General features: G+C 40.7%; 1 protein-coding gene across 1 annotated transcript in view; it reads right to left on the bottom strand.

Annotated features, from left to right (window-relative positions):
• The window catches only part of ITGBL1 (integrin subunit beta like 1), a 414,064-nt gene that overhangs the window by 240,231 nt on the left and 158,021 nt on the right, over positions 1–15,812 (bottom strand). The window contains exon 5 of the mRNA XM_082245389.1: positions 3,470–3,610. Coding sequence (XP_082101515.1) covers positions 3,470–3,610 — 141 coding nt within the window. The remainder of the gene's footprint in view (positions 1–3,469; positions 3,611–15,812) is intronic.

Raw genomic sequence — 15,812 nt, 5'->3', positions numbered from 1 at the left:
GCCTTCCTCTGGGTCAACTGCGGATATAGGATTGTGTATATGGGATTGTATGGTTGGGTTTTCAATAATGTTTTTTTTTTTTTTTTTGGTTGAACCAGATGGACTTGTGTCTTTTTTCAACCTGACTAACTATGTAACCTGGTTTAGCCACAAAGGCACTGCTGTGAGGTGTCATTGTGAAGCTTTTACAATCTGTTTTGTATTATTCTGCAGTGTATTCTTGCGCTTTGGCATTCCAACCCTGTTTTGTATTATTAATTCTAACTGTGCATGTTCTTAGCAAACTGCGAATTACAGCTACTCTCTGATCATTCAGCTGATTACCTATCCTGTTACAGATCTAAACCCTAACTAGATTACATTCAGGTTTGCTAAAGTACCTAGAATCATAAACAATGGTTATTTTAGGCTTGATTGGTTGCCCATGTGGCAGTGTGACAGTGCAGATGTGGAGTTGACTTACAAGGATATAAAGTTGTCACCCCAAAAAAGAAAGTACCTGAAGGAAGGATTACCAGATATTATCTATATAAAAGCTGTTTATATGAAAAATATTGAAAATCACTTTTGGAATTACATTATCATTGTAAACCATATCTGGGGTTTTAGTGAATGGGTTTCCACATACTTTAGTTACCATAATTTATCACAATGTTTGTGTTTCTCTTCTAATATGGTATTAACAACAAACAGAAACTATTATAATTTATTGCAAAAATAGAAAGAATTAGCCCAGCTGCCGCACACCTCACCTGGCCCCAGTGGTTAGCAGATAAAAGCAGCCTCAGCTCAATTTATCAAGACCACAACTCCAACATGTTTAGCCCCGCCTATAATCTCCATGATTAAGCCCAAAGTGAAACATGTTGGAGTTGTAATCTGGATGAATCAAACTGAGGCTGCTTTTATCTGCTAACCACTCAGGCTAGATGAGGTGTGCATCGCTCGGGTGATCTCTTCCTATTTTTGCAATAAAATTGAATATTTTTTGTTTGTTGTTAATCATTATATTAGAATCATATTAGAAGAGAAACACAAACATTGTGATAAATGATGGTAACTAAAGTATGTAGAAACCTTTTCATATTTATTTTGACACGGATGATCTTTTTAAGTAATCAAAAAGTATTTGCATGTTTTGAAAATGTAGTACAAGGAATAATATTTCTGAATATATGTACATTTTAAAAATCATCTTCTATAATGCAGGATTCTGTAGCAATCTAGGTTGTGTGACAAGCATTTTAAGAGACAAAGTTATATAGCATATTTGTAAACCATGCAGTCACTAACATTTCACATTAACTGAAAGCAACATAACATAAATGCCAATGTGCCAAAAAGAGACTATTAAAATAATTAGCATCCAATTTAATGGATAATCATTTTATATTTAGCTTCCAGTATTTTTGAAACATCTCCTTGTGGAGCCCTGATATTAAATATAGTTCTACTAAATCTGTGTAGAAGCCAAGATTTTTCTATAATTAAGAAGGGAGAGAGCTTTTAAATGCTCTTCGGGTAATTAGATGCTCATTCTATAGCAGTCATTGTCGGTGAAGATGTATTTAAAAGTGGGTTCTTTCGTTTTTTTGTTGTTTTTTTTTTGCTATACAGTAATGTAGCTTTGGACAGCAGCTAGAGGAAAGACATTTGCAGCTTAACTGTTTGTTTTGCAGATTGTTTCTTTATGTATTATGCTGTCTAAACCATACTGAAAAAAATTAATTATGTATAGAAAAACAAAAACAAGAAGAAAAAAGTCTTTATAATGTATCTTCAGTGTTCATGAATTATATAATCTAGATCAGTGATCTCCAAACTGTGGCCTGAGAGCCAGATGCGGCCCTTTGCTAGCCTTTATCTGGCCCCTGGGGCACTATTACTCCCACTGATATGAGGTACTGTTCCTTCCACTAATATCAATGATGGGGCACTATTTATCCCACTGTAACCAACGATGGGGCACTATTCCTTCCAGGAATACCAATGATGGGGCACTATTCCTTCCAGGAATACCAATGATGGGGCACTATTGCTCTCAGAAATACCAATGATGGGGCACTATTCCTCCCAGAAATACCAACGATGGGGCACTATTCCTTCCAGGAATACCAATGATGGGGCACTATTCCTTCCAGGAATACCAATGATGGGGCACTATTGCTCTCAGAAATACCAATGATGGGGCACTATTCCTCCCAGAAATACCAACGACGGGGCACTATTCCTCCCAGGAATATCAATGATGGGGGCTCTATTCCTCCAAGGAATACCAATGATGGGGCACGATTCCTCCCAGGAATACAATAATGGGGCACTATTCCTCCAAGGAATGCAATAATGGGGCACAATTTCCTACAGGAATACCAATGATGGGGCACCATTCCTCCTCCTATTGTCCACAGGCCCTATTTACAATAACTGACCACCAATCCCATGGCAATGTTTATTTTCACTGATTCTGGGCCGAGAACCTTTTTTACCCTCATTGGCAAAAATCCTGTCCCCCTAAAGTTAAAAGGACAGCACACTGGCTCTTTGTTTGAAATGTTTGGAGACCCCTGATTTAGATTATAATATTTATACAGCAGAAGGAAACCTAATAGAATGAATATTACATAGCTTTTGGAAAGTGCTCAGGAATATGAAGTCATAGTACAAGATACCATCACATTAAGTGGTTTAAAATTCAAAAAAGGAATTGTCCTTTCATTTTTAATTTTGTAGAAACTGGTATCAAAGCCATGGCGTAGATGTGTAGAAAATAAAGCAAAGAAAATATGTGTAAAAATACATGGGTTGTTTAGAACCTCCAGTCATACTGCACTGGGGGAATTAAACAAGCAATATGATTGGTGACTCCTATGATCTTATTAGTTCTTGGAATTTGCCCCAGACTTAAATGAACTTCCAGTTTCACCATTAATCAGTTGTGATCTCTTGCAGTTCCCTTAAAAACAACAAAATGATAATTTTTCGTTTTGTTCAGTCAAGTATGAGTCTTGCTGTGCAAACGATTAAAGGAAACTCATACCGAATGAGCAGTATTTAAAATTAATTAAAACATTCAGTGATGTTCCTAAACAATCAGACATTGTATCAGATGGTGCTTTTGGTGCAATTCTCCTTTAAAAAGGAATATGCCTAGACAGAGGTGGATGTTCCCATCGAGTGGCTAAAGTTAGCATTGCCTACCTCCCAGGCGCTGTACTAGTTCTGGGGCACAGCCAATCTATGCATTGCCATGCACCGTGTGATCTTCATGCCCCAGAACTGGCCAGAAAGTAACTTCAGCACTGGATGTCAGCCTCAGCTGTGATGGTTAACATTTAATCTGACAGGTTCCCTTTAAGGCCTGTTCTAGGGTTTATTTATAGACATAATAAATGAAAGAAAGACAGACACGGTTATTGTGTAAGACTAATTGAAAGACATACAGATGTGAAGTTCATTAATAATGACACACCTCTGTTGCTGCAGATTTTGCCATCTGGAGATGTACATCTTTTCTTAATCTCCCATGGGCTGATGTCACACTGGAATTCACATTTATCGCCATGCCAACCAGCCTCGCAGTAACAGTTTCCACAGTAACATTTCCCGTGGCCTGCACCCAAAACAAATTTTATGCAGTGAGAAAACAAGAGAATTTCTGTTTTTAAATGACAGATGCAGTCTTAAAACATAATACAGCATAATATTTTCATTATAGATGATGATTTGTGCTGGTACGCTCTGCTCAATGTAAGCTGATTATTATTGCATTTGACAAAGAAAGGCTCGCATTCTCTGCGTTGGTAAGGCGTAATATATTTCAGAAAGCAGTAAAAGTATGAAAAAAGCAAAGAATACCTAGGCTTGGAGGTGTACAGAGGGAGAGGAGCTAGTACTAAAGTAATGGACTCAAAAAGCCTTAGAGAACAGACTCGCAACACAGTTTGAATCCAAAGCATCACTTCTACAATGAATGCATCATCCTTACCCTTTAGAAGTTTTACTCTTGGGAAATTGTGTCTCTACTTAATGTGCCATGATCTCTTAGCCAGCAGTGTAGCTGCAGTTATATAAAGTCTGTGATCCTGACTTATAATTCCGAATCTTTTAAATGACTTGCCTGAAGCTGACAGGCTGCCAACAGCAGCAAAGCAAGAGGCGTCATTGTTCAAAATAACTGCGCAGCCAAAGAGACCAGCTTTTAATACCCTCCACCTCTCTTCTACTAGTTAGTCTTCCCCTCTTGGGTTACAGTGCTCTAGAAATGACAAAACTGATCATACTTATAATAGAAAGATTTTTTTATTTATCAGATCTAACACTGTTTAGTCACAGCAATGGCTTTATGCCATTACTATAAAGGAAAAGAAAAAGTCATTATTAGAGAAGTAATTGTGCAAAGTGACAGTTCATATTCTATAGCCAATGAAAGTATATTACAGTGTTGGCATGCAGACCAAGAGCACTTGGGATATTTTAAGTTTGAAACAGTCATTAAAGTTTGTTACCCAATATCCATGTACAGCCTTTTTATTTTTGGCTCTAACTTGTCATGGGTGGGCTTGTTAAGGCCAATTATTGACTGAGCCGATTATTGTAGAAAAGAAAAAAACACTATATTGTCAAAAGTATTGGAACACCTGCCTTTATACACACATTAATTTTAATGGCATCCCAGTCTTAGGGCATGTTCAGGCCAATTATTGACTGAGCCAATTATTGTAAAAAAGAAATATACACTATATTTTCAAAAGTATTGGGACACCTGCCTTTACACACACATGAATTTTAATGGCACCACGGTCTTAGTCCGTAGGGTTCAATATTGAGTTGGCCCACTCTTTGCAGCTATAGCAGCTTCAAATCTTCTGGGAAGGCTGTCCACAAGGTTTAGAAGGGTGTCTATGGGAATGTTTGACCACTCTTCCAGAAGCACTTTTGTGAGGTCAGGCGCTAATGTTGGATGAGAAGGCCTGGCTTGCAGTCTCCATTCTAAATAATCCCAAAGGGGTTCTATTGGGTTGAGGTTAGGACTCTGTGCAGGCCAGTCAAGTTCCTCCATCCCAAACTCGCTCATCTATGTTCTTTGGACCTTGTTTTGTGCACTGGTCCAAATCATTTGGTGGAGAGGGTGGGGGGGACTATGAAGTGGGGTTGTTTTTCAGGGGTTGGGCTTGGCCCCTTAATTCCAGTGAAGGGAACTCTTAACCCCGCTAGCGGTATCCCCGAGCGTGACTCGGGGTAGGAATTTTCTGCTATTATCGGTATCCCCGAGTCACGCTCGGGGTGAATGGCAGAGCTATGCAGACAGCGCAGCGGAGCGTCTCTTACCTTATCCTGGCGATCCAGCGATGAGCTCTCATTGCTGTGACCGCCAGCCGAGATCTCCGCCGCTCGTCTGTCGGTAGGAGGACTTCCTAGTTCCGTTCCCTGCAGCAGCAATGCTGCATGGGAGCGGAACTAGGGAGGGAAATTCAATAAAAAAAAAAAAACGTTGCACAAAACACATAACGCAATTTATATTATATATATGCATATATATATATATATATATATATATATATGCATATATATATATCTATATATATATAGATATATATATAGATATACATATACATATATATATATATATATATGCATATTTATATATATATATATATATATATATATCTATATACACACACACATATATATATATATATATATATATATTATTGATTTGATTATAATTCATGCGTTATATATATATATATATATATACACACACACACACATATATATATATATATATATATATATCTATATACACACATATATATATATATATATATATATATATATATATATACACACATATATATATAATATATAACGCATGAATTATAATCTAATCAATAATATAATTTTATTATATATATTATATATTAAATAATAAAATAATATTATTGATTCGATTATAATTCACGTGTTTGTGTTTCAAATTTATCACATCTGGGATGTCTACTAGACTCTTGTTTTGGTCAGGTTTAAGTCAGTAATTACTAAGAATTGTAGGCCTATAATACAGAACGCCAAATTTCCATGAAAAGAATTGTACCGCTTTTGGTACAGAATTCCTGACAGAATCATACCGCCAGGGAGGTTAAGGTGTCAGCATACCAAGACATTTTGGACAATTTCATGCTCCCAACTTTGTGGGAACAGTTTGGGGATGGCCCCTTCCTGTTCCAACATGACTGCACACCAGTGCACAAAGCAAGGTCCATGAAGACATGGATGAGCGAGTTTGAGGTGGAGGGACATGACTGGCCTGTCAATTATAAAATTGTCTAGTACAGTAGTTTCACCTCTCTACTCCGGAAAGCATTCAGAAAAATGTTCCTTCCATGAAAATAGGGGTACCAGTGCCCAAATGTTGATTTTTGCCTTGCTAATGGTAGCTTTTCCTCCACTAGGACTTTTGTTTAATTTGCTGAACATTACTCTGGAACAACCTAAAGAGTACTTAAGGCTGCTATTTTTTTTTCTTGCATTTGGGAAAATTTTATGCTCCCAACTTTGTGGGAACAGTTTGGGGATGGCCCCTTACTGTTCCAACATGACTGCACACCAGTCAGAACAGCAAGCCAGGTATATTGAACAAAAAAGAACTGACACCTTTACAGTGAAGCTTGAAAATTGTGTCAAACCTCAAGCCAGCAGAAAGCTAGGACCACAGTGCACAAATAAGGAGTAGACACCTTTTCAGTAGAGTCCACTTAGAGCATCATACATCAAGATACAGCAACAAGTTTGAGTTCCAGTGCATAAAGGAAATGTATCAATGGTGAATCATACCAGGATAGATATATTTTAGGGCATGAAGACTAATGTAGGAAAGCTTTTTTTCCAACACACATATAGGTGTTTTACCGATTGCATCAAGATTGCACCACCTATAACAACGTTTTGTGACATGACTATGAATGTATGTAGATGTTGGGGCTTCTGCATCTGCAATGTTACATGTTACACCCTGGATATGGGTTCTTTAATATTTATGGTGACATTTTTTTATACGGTTTGTCAGCAGCAGTCTTATCCCCACTTAAAAAGCTCTATTTATATTTGTGATCAGTAAAGCCCCTAAATTAAAAAATAAAGTAAAAAAATAAAAAGTTTAATCACCTCATTAGAACAAACACATTTTGGCTTTATTATACAGAATAGCCTACTCAAAAAGATTTCAGGGGGTTTAAACAGAAACCAGAGAACACTGAAGACTAAAAAAACAACAACAAAAGAAGGGCGCACCGACCTTGTGCATTACCACTAAAAAGGTTTATTAAAATCCGAAGACAACATACACTGTACTCACAAACAAATGATGATTGCTCACATAAACCACAATGGAACCGGTCGGCTCCAAAATAGCCAGGGGGCCCCTGGTGCTGGATGATGTGCTGGTGTCCGCAAATCTCTCGCTGGGCTGATGCGTTTTGAGGGAGGACCCTCTTCCTTAGAGCCAAAGCGTGCTACTGACAAAACATATCTAATAATGCAGTCTCTAGCTCTAGCTTTGAGCAGTGGTGCCAACCTACTAGATTAAAATCTGCTGACGCATTTCCAAAAGTTACAAAATTAAGTTTTTAGTGCAAATTGTAGTACTTAGACTACAAATAAGTACTACATGTAATTAGCAATGCGATTAAAAGTAAGGGAAACAAGATATGTCTTATTTTATTTTTGATATAGTAAGTAAGTAGCTCAGGGACGGGACTCAGGAGGGCAAGAAACTAGAATGGGCACGTAAACACGAAACTGACTCTCACAGTGAAACTGATAGCAGTGCGCAGCAACAGAGATGATGTTGACACCTCACTGACATGACATGTCCCCTCCCCTGACTGTTGGTTCCTTCAGTCCACTTCAGTCCAAAAAGCACTTCCCTCCGGAGAGGCTTCTGTCTCTTAACAAATCGGTAACAGTCTCTGTAAGGAGCACTTGGTCCCCTTTAAATAAACCTCTTCAGACCCCGCTAGAAACTACTAGTCCACCTTGCTGTCTTGAAGAGTATTCCAGAGCAAGGGATTCCATAACACACTTAAAGCACTGCCCTCTGGGATAACCGGTTGGGTATGGCACCTAGCAGCCCTCTCCCTTGTAATGCTTGGGGGAGTAGAGGTGCTCTCACTGTCCTTGCCCTGCAGCTGTAGGTGAAACCCTTTTCAGGCCTTTAGCTGGGATAGTTTCCTTCCTGGCTAACAGGCTGTCCTATTCCAGACTGCAGGGCAGTGGAGATTCCTCTTTCAGCTTCCTTCCTTCCAGCCTCCAGCCTAGAGGCTGTCCCCCCTTCCTCCTAGGGCCCCCTCCCAGACCACACACAACAGCACTTTAACACTCCATCTTCCACCCGACTCCCCTACTGGCCAAGCTCCACAATATTTATGGACTGGTTCAACCACTCTGCCAGACCTCCTGCTTGGGGATTGGCCAGATTATAATAAATATTCAGATCCTTGCCCCTATACCTCTGCCTACTAGCTTCTAGAGGTTTCCATGAAACCTTCAGACCCAGGGGGAGGCAATTGAGGACTGGTCTGGGCATTCAAGCCTGACCTGAATCTGAACCCTCACCCAAGTGACAGACTCCTAAAACTACTATGCGTCATATGCGTCAAGTAAATTTTCCTACACCTATTTTAGCACTACAGGGTGCTACATTTAAAAAAAAAACAATACAAAAATTGACTGGCCTGAACCACACAGGCTTCACAGAGTTGTAGTCTGTCTAAAAGGCTGTAAGTACAGCGTTTGCTATACTATGATAATTATAGGTCAATCAATTTGCATGAATAAGGTCTTGGAGCAAATTAATTCAGTTTGCTGCACCAATGAACAAGTAAAATGGCAAAACTTTACCAAATCGCCTCTGGCTTGCTGTATGCAGTAGGCCCCCCCATGCAGGTCAAAGAGCAGAATTCAAAAATGATTACAATTTCGGTGACTGAATATAAGAGTGCCAGACTCCCCACCCTCTGTTACACTGGCAATGTACTAAGTAGTATGCTTGCTAATCAGGTTACTTTGTATACAGCCTTTGAACACTAATGGCAATCTAAATCGATGCAATTAATTTAAAAACTGTGATTCACTAATAACTAGTAAAATGAGCATATGCAATTTCTACAGCATCAGTGGCTTTCACAAAAGTGAAGATGTCTGCTGAAGTGTACGAACCAAACAAATATCATGAAACATAAAAATTCTTGTCAGAAATTCTACGAAGTGTTTCTAAATTTCAGTTCAGGCAACACAATGCTCGAGTCTAGGTACTGTTAAGCTACCAGTTGGTTTTAAAGCTCTAGCTTGGGTAACAAAAGTAACATATGTGCTGCCTAGCCTCTTTAAAAAAAAAAGGCAGCTCTGGCAAAATACAGGTATTTACACTGCTTACACTACTTTTAAATGTGTAACAAATTTCAGAGCTGCATTAAACTGTGTCTATTATAACTGCGTAGAATTTAAAGTTTTACTAAACCTACAACAGTAACATCAGTCTGTATATGTAGTAAAGATTGCTTGTTATACTCACTGTGGAACCTCAGGGGTTAATCCTCTGCACTGTGCAAAAGGCTGCTTGATCCTGTCTTCTCTGATCCTCCCCTTCTTCCACAGTTTCCAATCAATCTACTGATAGAACAGAGCCTTGGGGGTACTCTGCACATTCTCATTTGGTGTGTATTGCTATAGAGTTTTTTTCTTGGGAGGGTGCATGTGATCAGCAGCCTCATAGGACAGTCAGTGTAGAAAGAAAACTCCTCCTACAAGCTTTAACCAGACACTGATAGAAGTCATAAGACTGCTATATACTGCTGAGGAGAAAAAATATTTTGCAGTTTATATTTACTAAAATAATTGCATTTCCATGTTCTGTGTACTGTGGGAGACCAGATATAGTTAATGCTCTGCTCCTTATAGCAATACAATTCCTTCATGTTACTTAAGCCCCGTACACACGAGTCGAAATTCGGCCGGGAATTTTAGTCCGACGACCGATCTGCCGATTTTCGGCTTGTTAGTATGATGCTTCCGACAACCGACTCCTATTTTTCGGCCGAAAAAAATCTGGTGTGCAGGCTATAAAATTTTTGTCCTCCGTCAAAACACGTACGATTTTCGTGCAGTCAATACAGATTTCGACAGGGAAAAATCTTATGAGCAAGACTGAGATGCTCAGAGAAGAAAGAAGACAAAGAAAGCAAACCAACGCATGACATCACTTCTGAAGTAGAATTTTGTCGTGCGGGAAAATTTGTGTGCAGTCTACGCACATTTCAACCAACAAAACACCGCTCTGGACAAAAGATGGACGACCGGTCGGTGGAAATTCGTTGCGTGTGTATTAGGGCTCTTTCACACGGGCGGTCCGATCAGATCCGCCTGTAAGTTTTTTAGGCGGATCTGATCGGATCCTCCATGCAGCTCTATGGGGCAGCGGGTGTCAACGGAGACACCTCCGCTGACACCCGCTGCCATCCGCATCCGATCCTGTGCTGAAATCTGGACGGATGGAAACCCTATTTTTCCATTCGTTCAGTAATCGGAGCGGAGCGGATCTGATGAGAGCGGACAAGCGTTCCGCTCTCATCCGATCCCCCATAGAGGGCAGCGGGTGCTGAGACACCTCCCTCTCCGCTCTGCAAGCGGAGACGGAGCTGTCATCCGCCCGGCTCAGCGGGGATTACGGAACGATCCCCGCTGAGCAACACGGATCCGCCTAAGAAGGCGGACCGTGTGAAAGAGCCCTTTGGCTTAAGATAGGCTAAAATAAACTATTTGACTGACTTATATACATTTTTCTTTTTTTTTTTTGCTTTGTCATATATAGGGACGTTGGCAACTGACACTAGGTTCTAACATATGTGGGGAATTTAGGAAGACTTATCTACAGTAGGTAGCATTGCCGTTTTTCTTTTTTTATACAACTACTATTTTGAAATGCTGGGAGAGATACATAAAACAGTTGAAAGAACATTTATTACACAAATCTATACAGTGAATCTAAAGGGAGGGACATCTGGATTGATGTTCTAAGGTTCCAAAATTGGACTATTGGGAGATGTTAAGCAACTGTTAGAGGGAACTTGGATTTTCGATATTACAGAAATGACCACAGTTTTCAGCACTTTTTATGTGCATTTTAAATGCCATTTTTTTTATTTTACAAATAAATCAGTGTAATTTAAATATATGTTTTAAGATTTGTTACATTTGTTACATACGTAGTTGTTTCTAAAACTACAATTATGAAATACATGTATTTGACAATTTATTTCAGGTTAGTGTGGCCAATGGTTAGAAATGAATTCAATTTACACTGCATTAGTATTATTATCAGTAACGGTACTCTGGCACATTCTTTGTACTAACTACGGTATTTGTTTTTTTCCACATCTTGATTAACTAAATCTCCTGGTCCTTTTTTTCCACACCTGATTTGCACCCTAGGTGGTTATGCTTCTAAATCATGGAACAGCATCATAGGGCTTTCCAATTGCATTAATTGTAAATGCTAATTCCATGGATGGTTCATGGATGAATGGTTATCCTTTGATTAAATATTATAAATAATGTTTGCGCTCTTGATTATTAATTTGTTCTCTTTGGGGGGAGGGAAAGGAGGGTGGTACATTTTTTTTTTTTTCCAGATGTTGATAACAAACAACAAAATATAGTGTCACACTGCAGTATTTAATAAGACACACAAAGCTTTAAAGTAGATCTACCCTGGGAATAACACTTTGTCAGTGTTGTTTCTTTGGCTTTTGCTGGATTTTATTGCCATGTGAAGCTATTGTGGTTGGCTCGTCTTTCAGTCTGTTCATAGAATATAACTAAAATCTCAGGCAGCGTGTTCTGCTTTTTTTTTTTTTTTATAGCCATCCAGCAAACAATTTCCCCCCTGACAGCTGAATGTAAAAAAAAAAATTGCCGGCAACAAAATATTTGTAAAACAAAATGGTGTGGGGTCCCCCCAAATTCATAATAGACCCTTATCCAAGCATGCAGCCTGGCAGTTCAGGAAAGGGAGGGGACAAGCGAGCGCCCCCCCCCCCCTGAACTATACCAGACCGCATGCCCTCAACAGGGGCTCTGCCTCCCTACCCCAAAGCACCTTGTCCCCATGTTGTGGGTGGGAGGCTTATCAGAGTCCGAAAGCCCCTATTAACAAGGGGGCCCCCAAATCACGGCCCCCCATGTGAATGAGTATAGGGTACATTGTACCCCTTACCATTTACTAAAATAAGTAGTGTATTACTACTCCCAGGGGAACTGCTGTTGACGAGTTCCCCTGAGTTACCATTAGCAACGGTAGAAACATTCTGGCATGTTTGCAAGTGTTTTTACTAGGGATAGGCCGATATGGTTTTTTCAGGGCCGATACCGATATTTTGGTCACAACGTATCAGTATCGGCCAATATGGGCCGATATTTTGTACATTTAAAGTTTTGAAAAATAAAGACAATTTTTGACACAAATCTGGTACTGAACATGTTAATTTTTGTTTAATGCCTAATGGCTGGCTTGCTGGCACCCTGTGGTGGGTGGATGACTGGCTGGCACCCTGTGGTGGGTGGCTTGCTGGCTGGCACAGGGCCTGTGGGTGGCTGGCTGTCACAGGGCCTGTGGGTGGCTGGCTGACTGGTACAGGGCCTGTGGCTGGCTGGTTGCCTCACTGGTACAATGCCTGTGGCTGGCTGGCTGATATAGGGCCTGTGGACATGGGTGGCTGGCTGACAACGGGCTTCTGCGGGTGGGTGTATGGCTGTGATACACTCCCGCGATACTAGTCCCGACTCCAGATGAGGCTGTCCAAGGCAAAGGAGGCGACCTAAGAAGGCAGAATGACGTCACAAAAATATCGGCAATATCGGCCAGTTCCGGGGCCAATACCGATATATCGGGGAAAGTGCATATCGGCCTTGCCGATAATCAGTCTATCCCTAGTTTTTACCTTAGACAAGGACCAATCCAGTTTCTTTGGTTTTTAGGTTTTATTAGGAACTTGGATAGGAGAAAGGACGAGTGGGATACTCCAACTGAACTAAACTATGCACAAAAGGCTTGGAAGACTCCGAATAAATACTTGTTAACGCTGGTTAACGCTGAGTAACGCTGAATACACTGAAATTGAGGTAGCCACAGCTAGGCCACTGCTTCACTTTGCCCTTGGCTATGAAAGGTTCTCTTTAAGCTTCCTGAGGTAATTGTGTCCCAAGGCAAGCCATTCCTTGAGGTAGACTGTACTGCTGAACAACTTCAGGGCCCTTCCTGGCGCCCCCTTTATCCCTAATCTTCAGGGCTTAATAACTTGGCACCCCCTTTACTGTAACACTCTGGGTTAACTGCCTCCTTGATCCCTTTGACCTCTCTGGAGTGGTCCTCTCTCTTAGGCAGACCCCTGGGCAGATCCTTGAGTACTCACGACACAGTCCTCTGCCAAGCAGCTCCACTCAGTCAGCTCACTGGATCCTGTCAGCTCAGCTCAACCCCTGGTCCCTAGGCCGACTGCCTGGACCACCTTCCTCACTTCAGCAGGAGGAGAGACAGCTGTCCACCTCCTCCTGGGACTATGCTCCCGCCAAAAGACACCCTTTCACATGCCCCCCTCGGATTTATTCCCAATCCCAGGATGCATTGCAGCAATGACCACCCACTGGGACAGTCATAAACCCTGGTGTACTATTGGCTAGGTTTCCTCCACTGTCCAACAAGGTCCCCCATTGGATACAGTGGGGAGACTCCCCAGACTCAACAGGTCACACCTGGAAGCATGTGACAGGCTAACTAACAGATCAGGCCCTCCTGATAAGGAGAACAGGGCCACATATATGCTTTGCCTAGCACCTACCCAGGAGGGTGCTACAGTAGTGTTGTGTGACAAAAGACAATAGACAGTTTTTGACAAGCCCTTTAATAAAAATGTCTTCTTCCTCTGTCTTCTTCTTCCCCTGTTTCTTCCTTCGTCTTTTTCTTCCCTGCTCTTCTTCCTCTGGTCTTCTTCTTCCCCCACGTCTTCCTCCGGTCTTCCTCTTCCCCCCAGCCCAAAAGCACCACACCTCCCCCCATGCTGAGGGAATGTGGCCTGATATGGTTCAGGAGGGAGGGCACTTGCTAGATAAGGGTCTAGTATGGATTGGGGGCCGGGGGGACCCCACGCAAATTTAAAAAAAAAATTTGGCATGGGGTGTCCCCTCTGAATCTATACCAGACCCAAAGGGCCCGGTATGGACCGAGGGGAGGACCCCACACTGTTTTTTCACAAATTTTTATGGCCAGCAATTCTTTTTTTTACATTCAGCTGTCAGTGGGGAACCAGTGTTAAGGAAGCAGTGGCTGGCTTCCTGGTCCGCTTCTTAGCAACTGGATATATACAGTAAATGTAAAAAAAAAAAAAAGCAAAATGCAAATCGCGGTAAAATCACGGTTAAAACGCAGTTACAAACGCAGAAAGCACAGAAAAAAAGCACTGCTGAATCGCTCAAAAGCAACATGCATAGATGTGAAATGAGCCTGATCCTTTACTATGAAGCTATTTTCATCTATGCAATGTTTTACTTGCAACAATTCATGTACAGAACAATGTATAAAATGAATTAAAACAGTACTAAACCCAGTCATTAAAATCTCACACACAATTTCATATTCTAGCAATTTTACTTGATGTTTTAAATAATCCTATAGCTCCCCTTTCCGTTTAAATAATACATGGTGTCATTAGGGTTTTTGGTAAGACATTTTATGTTAGGAGGTGACAACAATCTCTTAACTTGTTTATGTGTTACCCTGTCACACATGGAGGCTTTCAGTGGCCATGACACATATTGCACAGGCATGATATATCATTGGTAAACACAGTATTATAGCCCCCCCCCCAAAAAAAAAAGTCATTGTATGGATAAAGGCCTTCTTTACCAAACTAAATGTCACTCAGTTTTTTTTATTGTTATTAAAACATATTTTTATTAATTTTTATTTAAATCTACTAGCAAATCTAGCAAGGGGTGTGAAAGAGTCAGATGGTCAAGACTGAGAAATTAATTTTAGGATTGAGTTGAGTTGAGACCACAAAAAAAAAAACAAGGCCAATGATGGATAAACAAGTTTAAACATAGTGCATGTATGGACACTTGCCCAAAAATCTGTGGAGTTCATAAGGGTGTTGTAGATACCGTTTGGAATTCCGCTATTTCCAACAATGTAAGAGTTAGAGCCCAGTGCTTGATACTCCTTCCTTAGGAGTGGCCAGAACCTCATTAGGGAACTGTGACTTTCAAATCCATCCACTGTTGTGTACTGTCAATCAACAGTACAGATCCAGGGGGGTGCAACATGGCAATTGCCCCCCGAGAAAATATTACTGACTCCTGAGTGGTGGGTGGGGGAGAGGATGGGCTCTCTGTAGCAGGCTCCTGTCTGTTAGCTTGTTTTTGTGTGTGAGAACTGCACTGCTTCTGAAAGGAAGATGTTTTCTGAGATCTACCCCCCAATCTCTATTGCACCTCCCTAGAGTCTCTACCTATTGCTTGCAGTGCTTACCAATTCAGTACACAGGCACATCCTCCTCTCCTGCATTACCACCTCAGGTAATCCAAGCATGCCAACAGAGGGGAGGCAGCAGCAATATCATAGACCAGGTTGATTTTCAGAAGAAAGGTGTATTTGTACAGTTCCTGTATAGTGTTTATAATCCTTATAAATGTGATTATTTATTGTGTTTGATGGTCTTAAGGTTTTTATTATATATTTTTTATCTGCGTATGTAGTGAGC

The sequence above is a fragment of the Pelophylax lessonae genome (assembly GCF_965119305.1).
Source record: "Pelophylax lessonae genome assembly, chromosome: 2".
In the NCBI taxonomy this organism is placed as follows: domain Eukaryota; kingdom Metazoa; phylum Chordata; class Amphibia; order Anura; family Ranidae; genus Pelophylax; species Pelophylax lessonae.
This window is presented reverse-complemented; position numbering and strand designations above follow the sequence as displayed.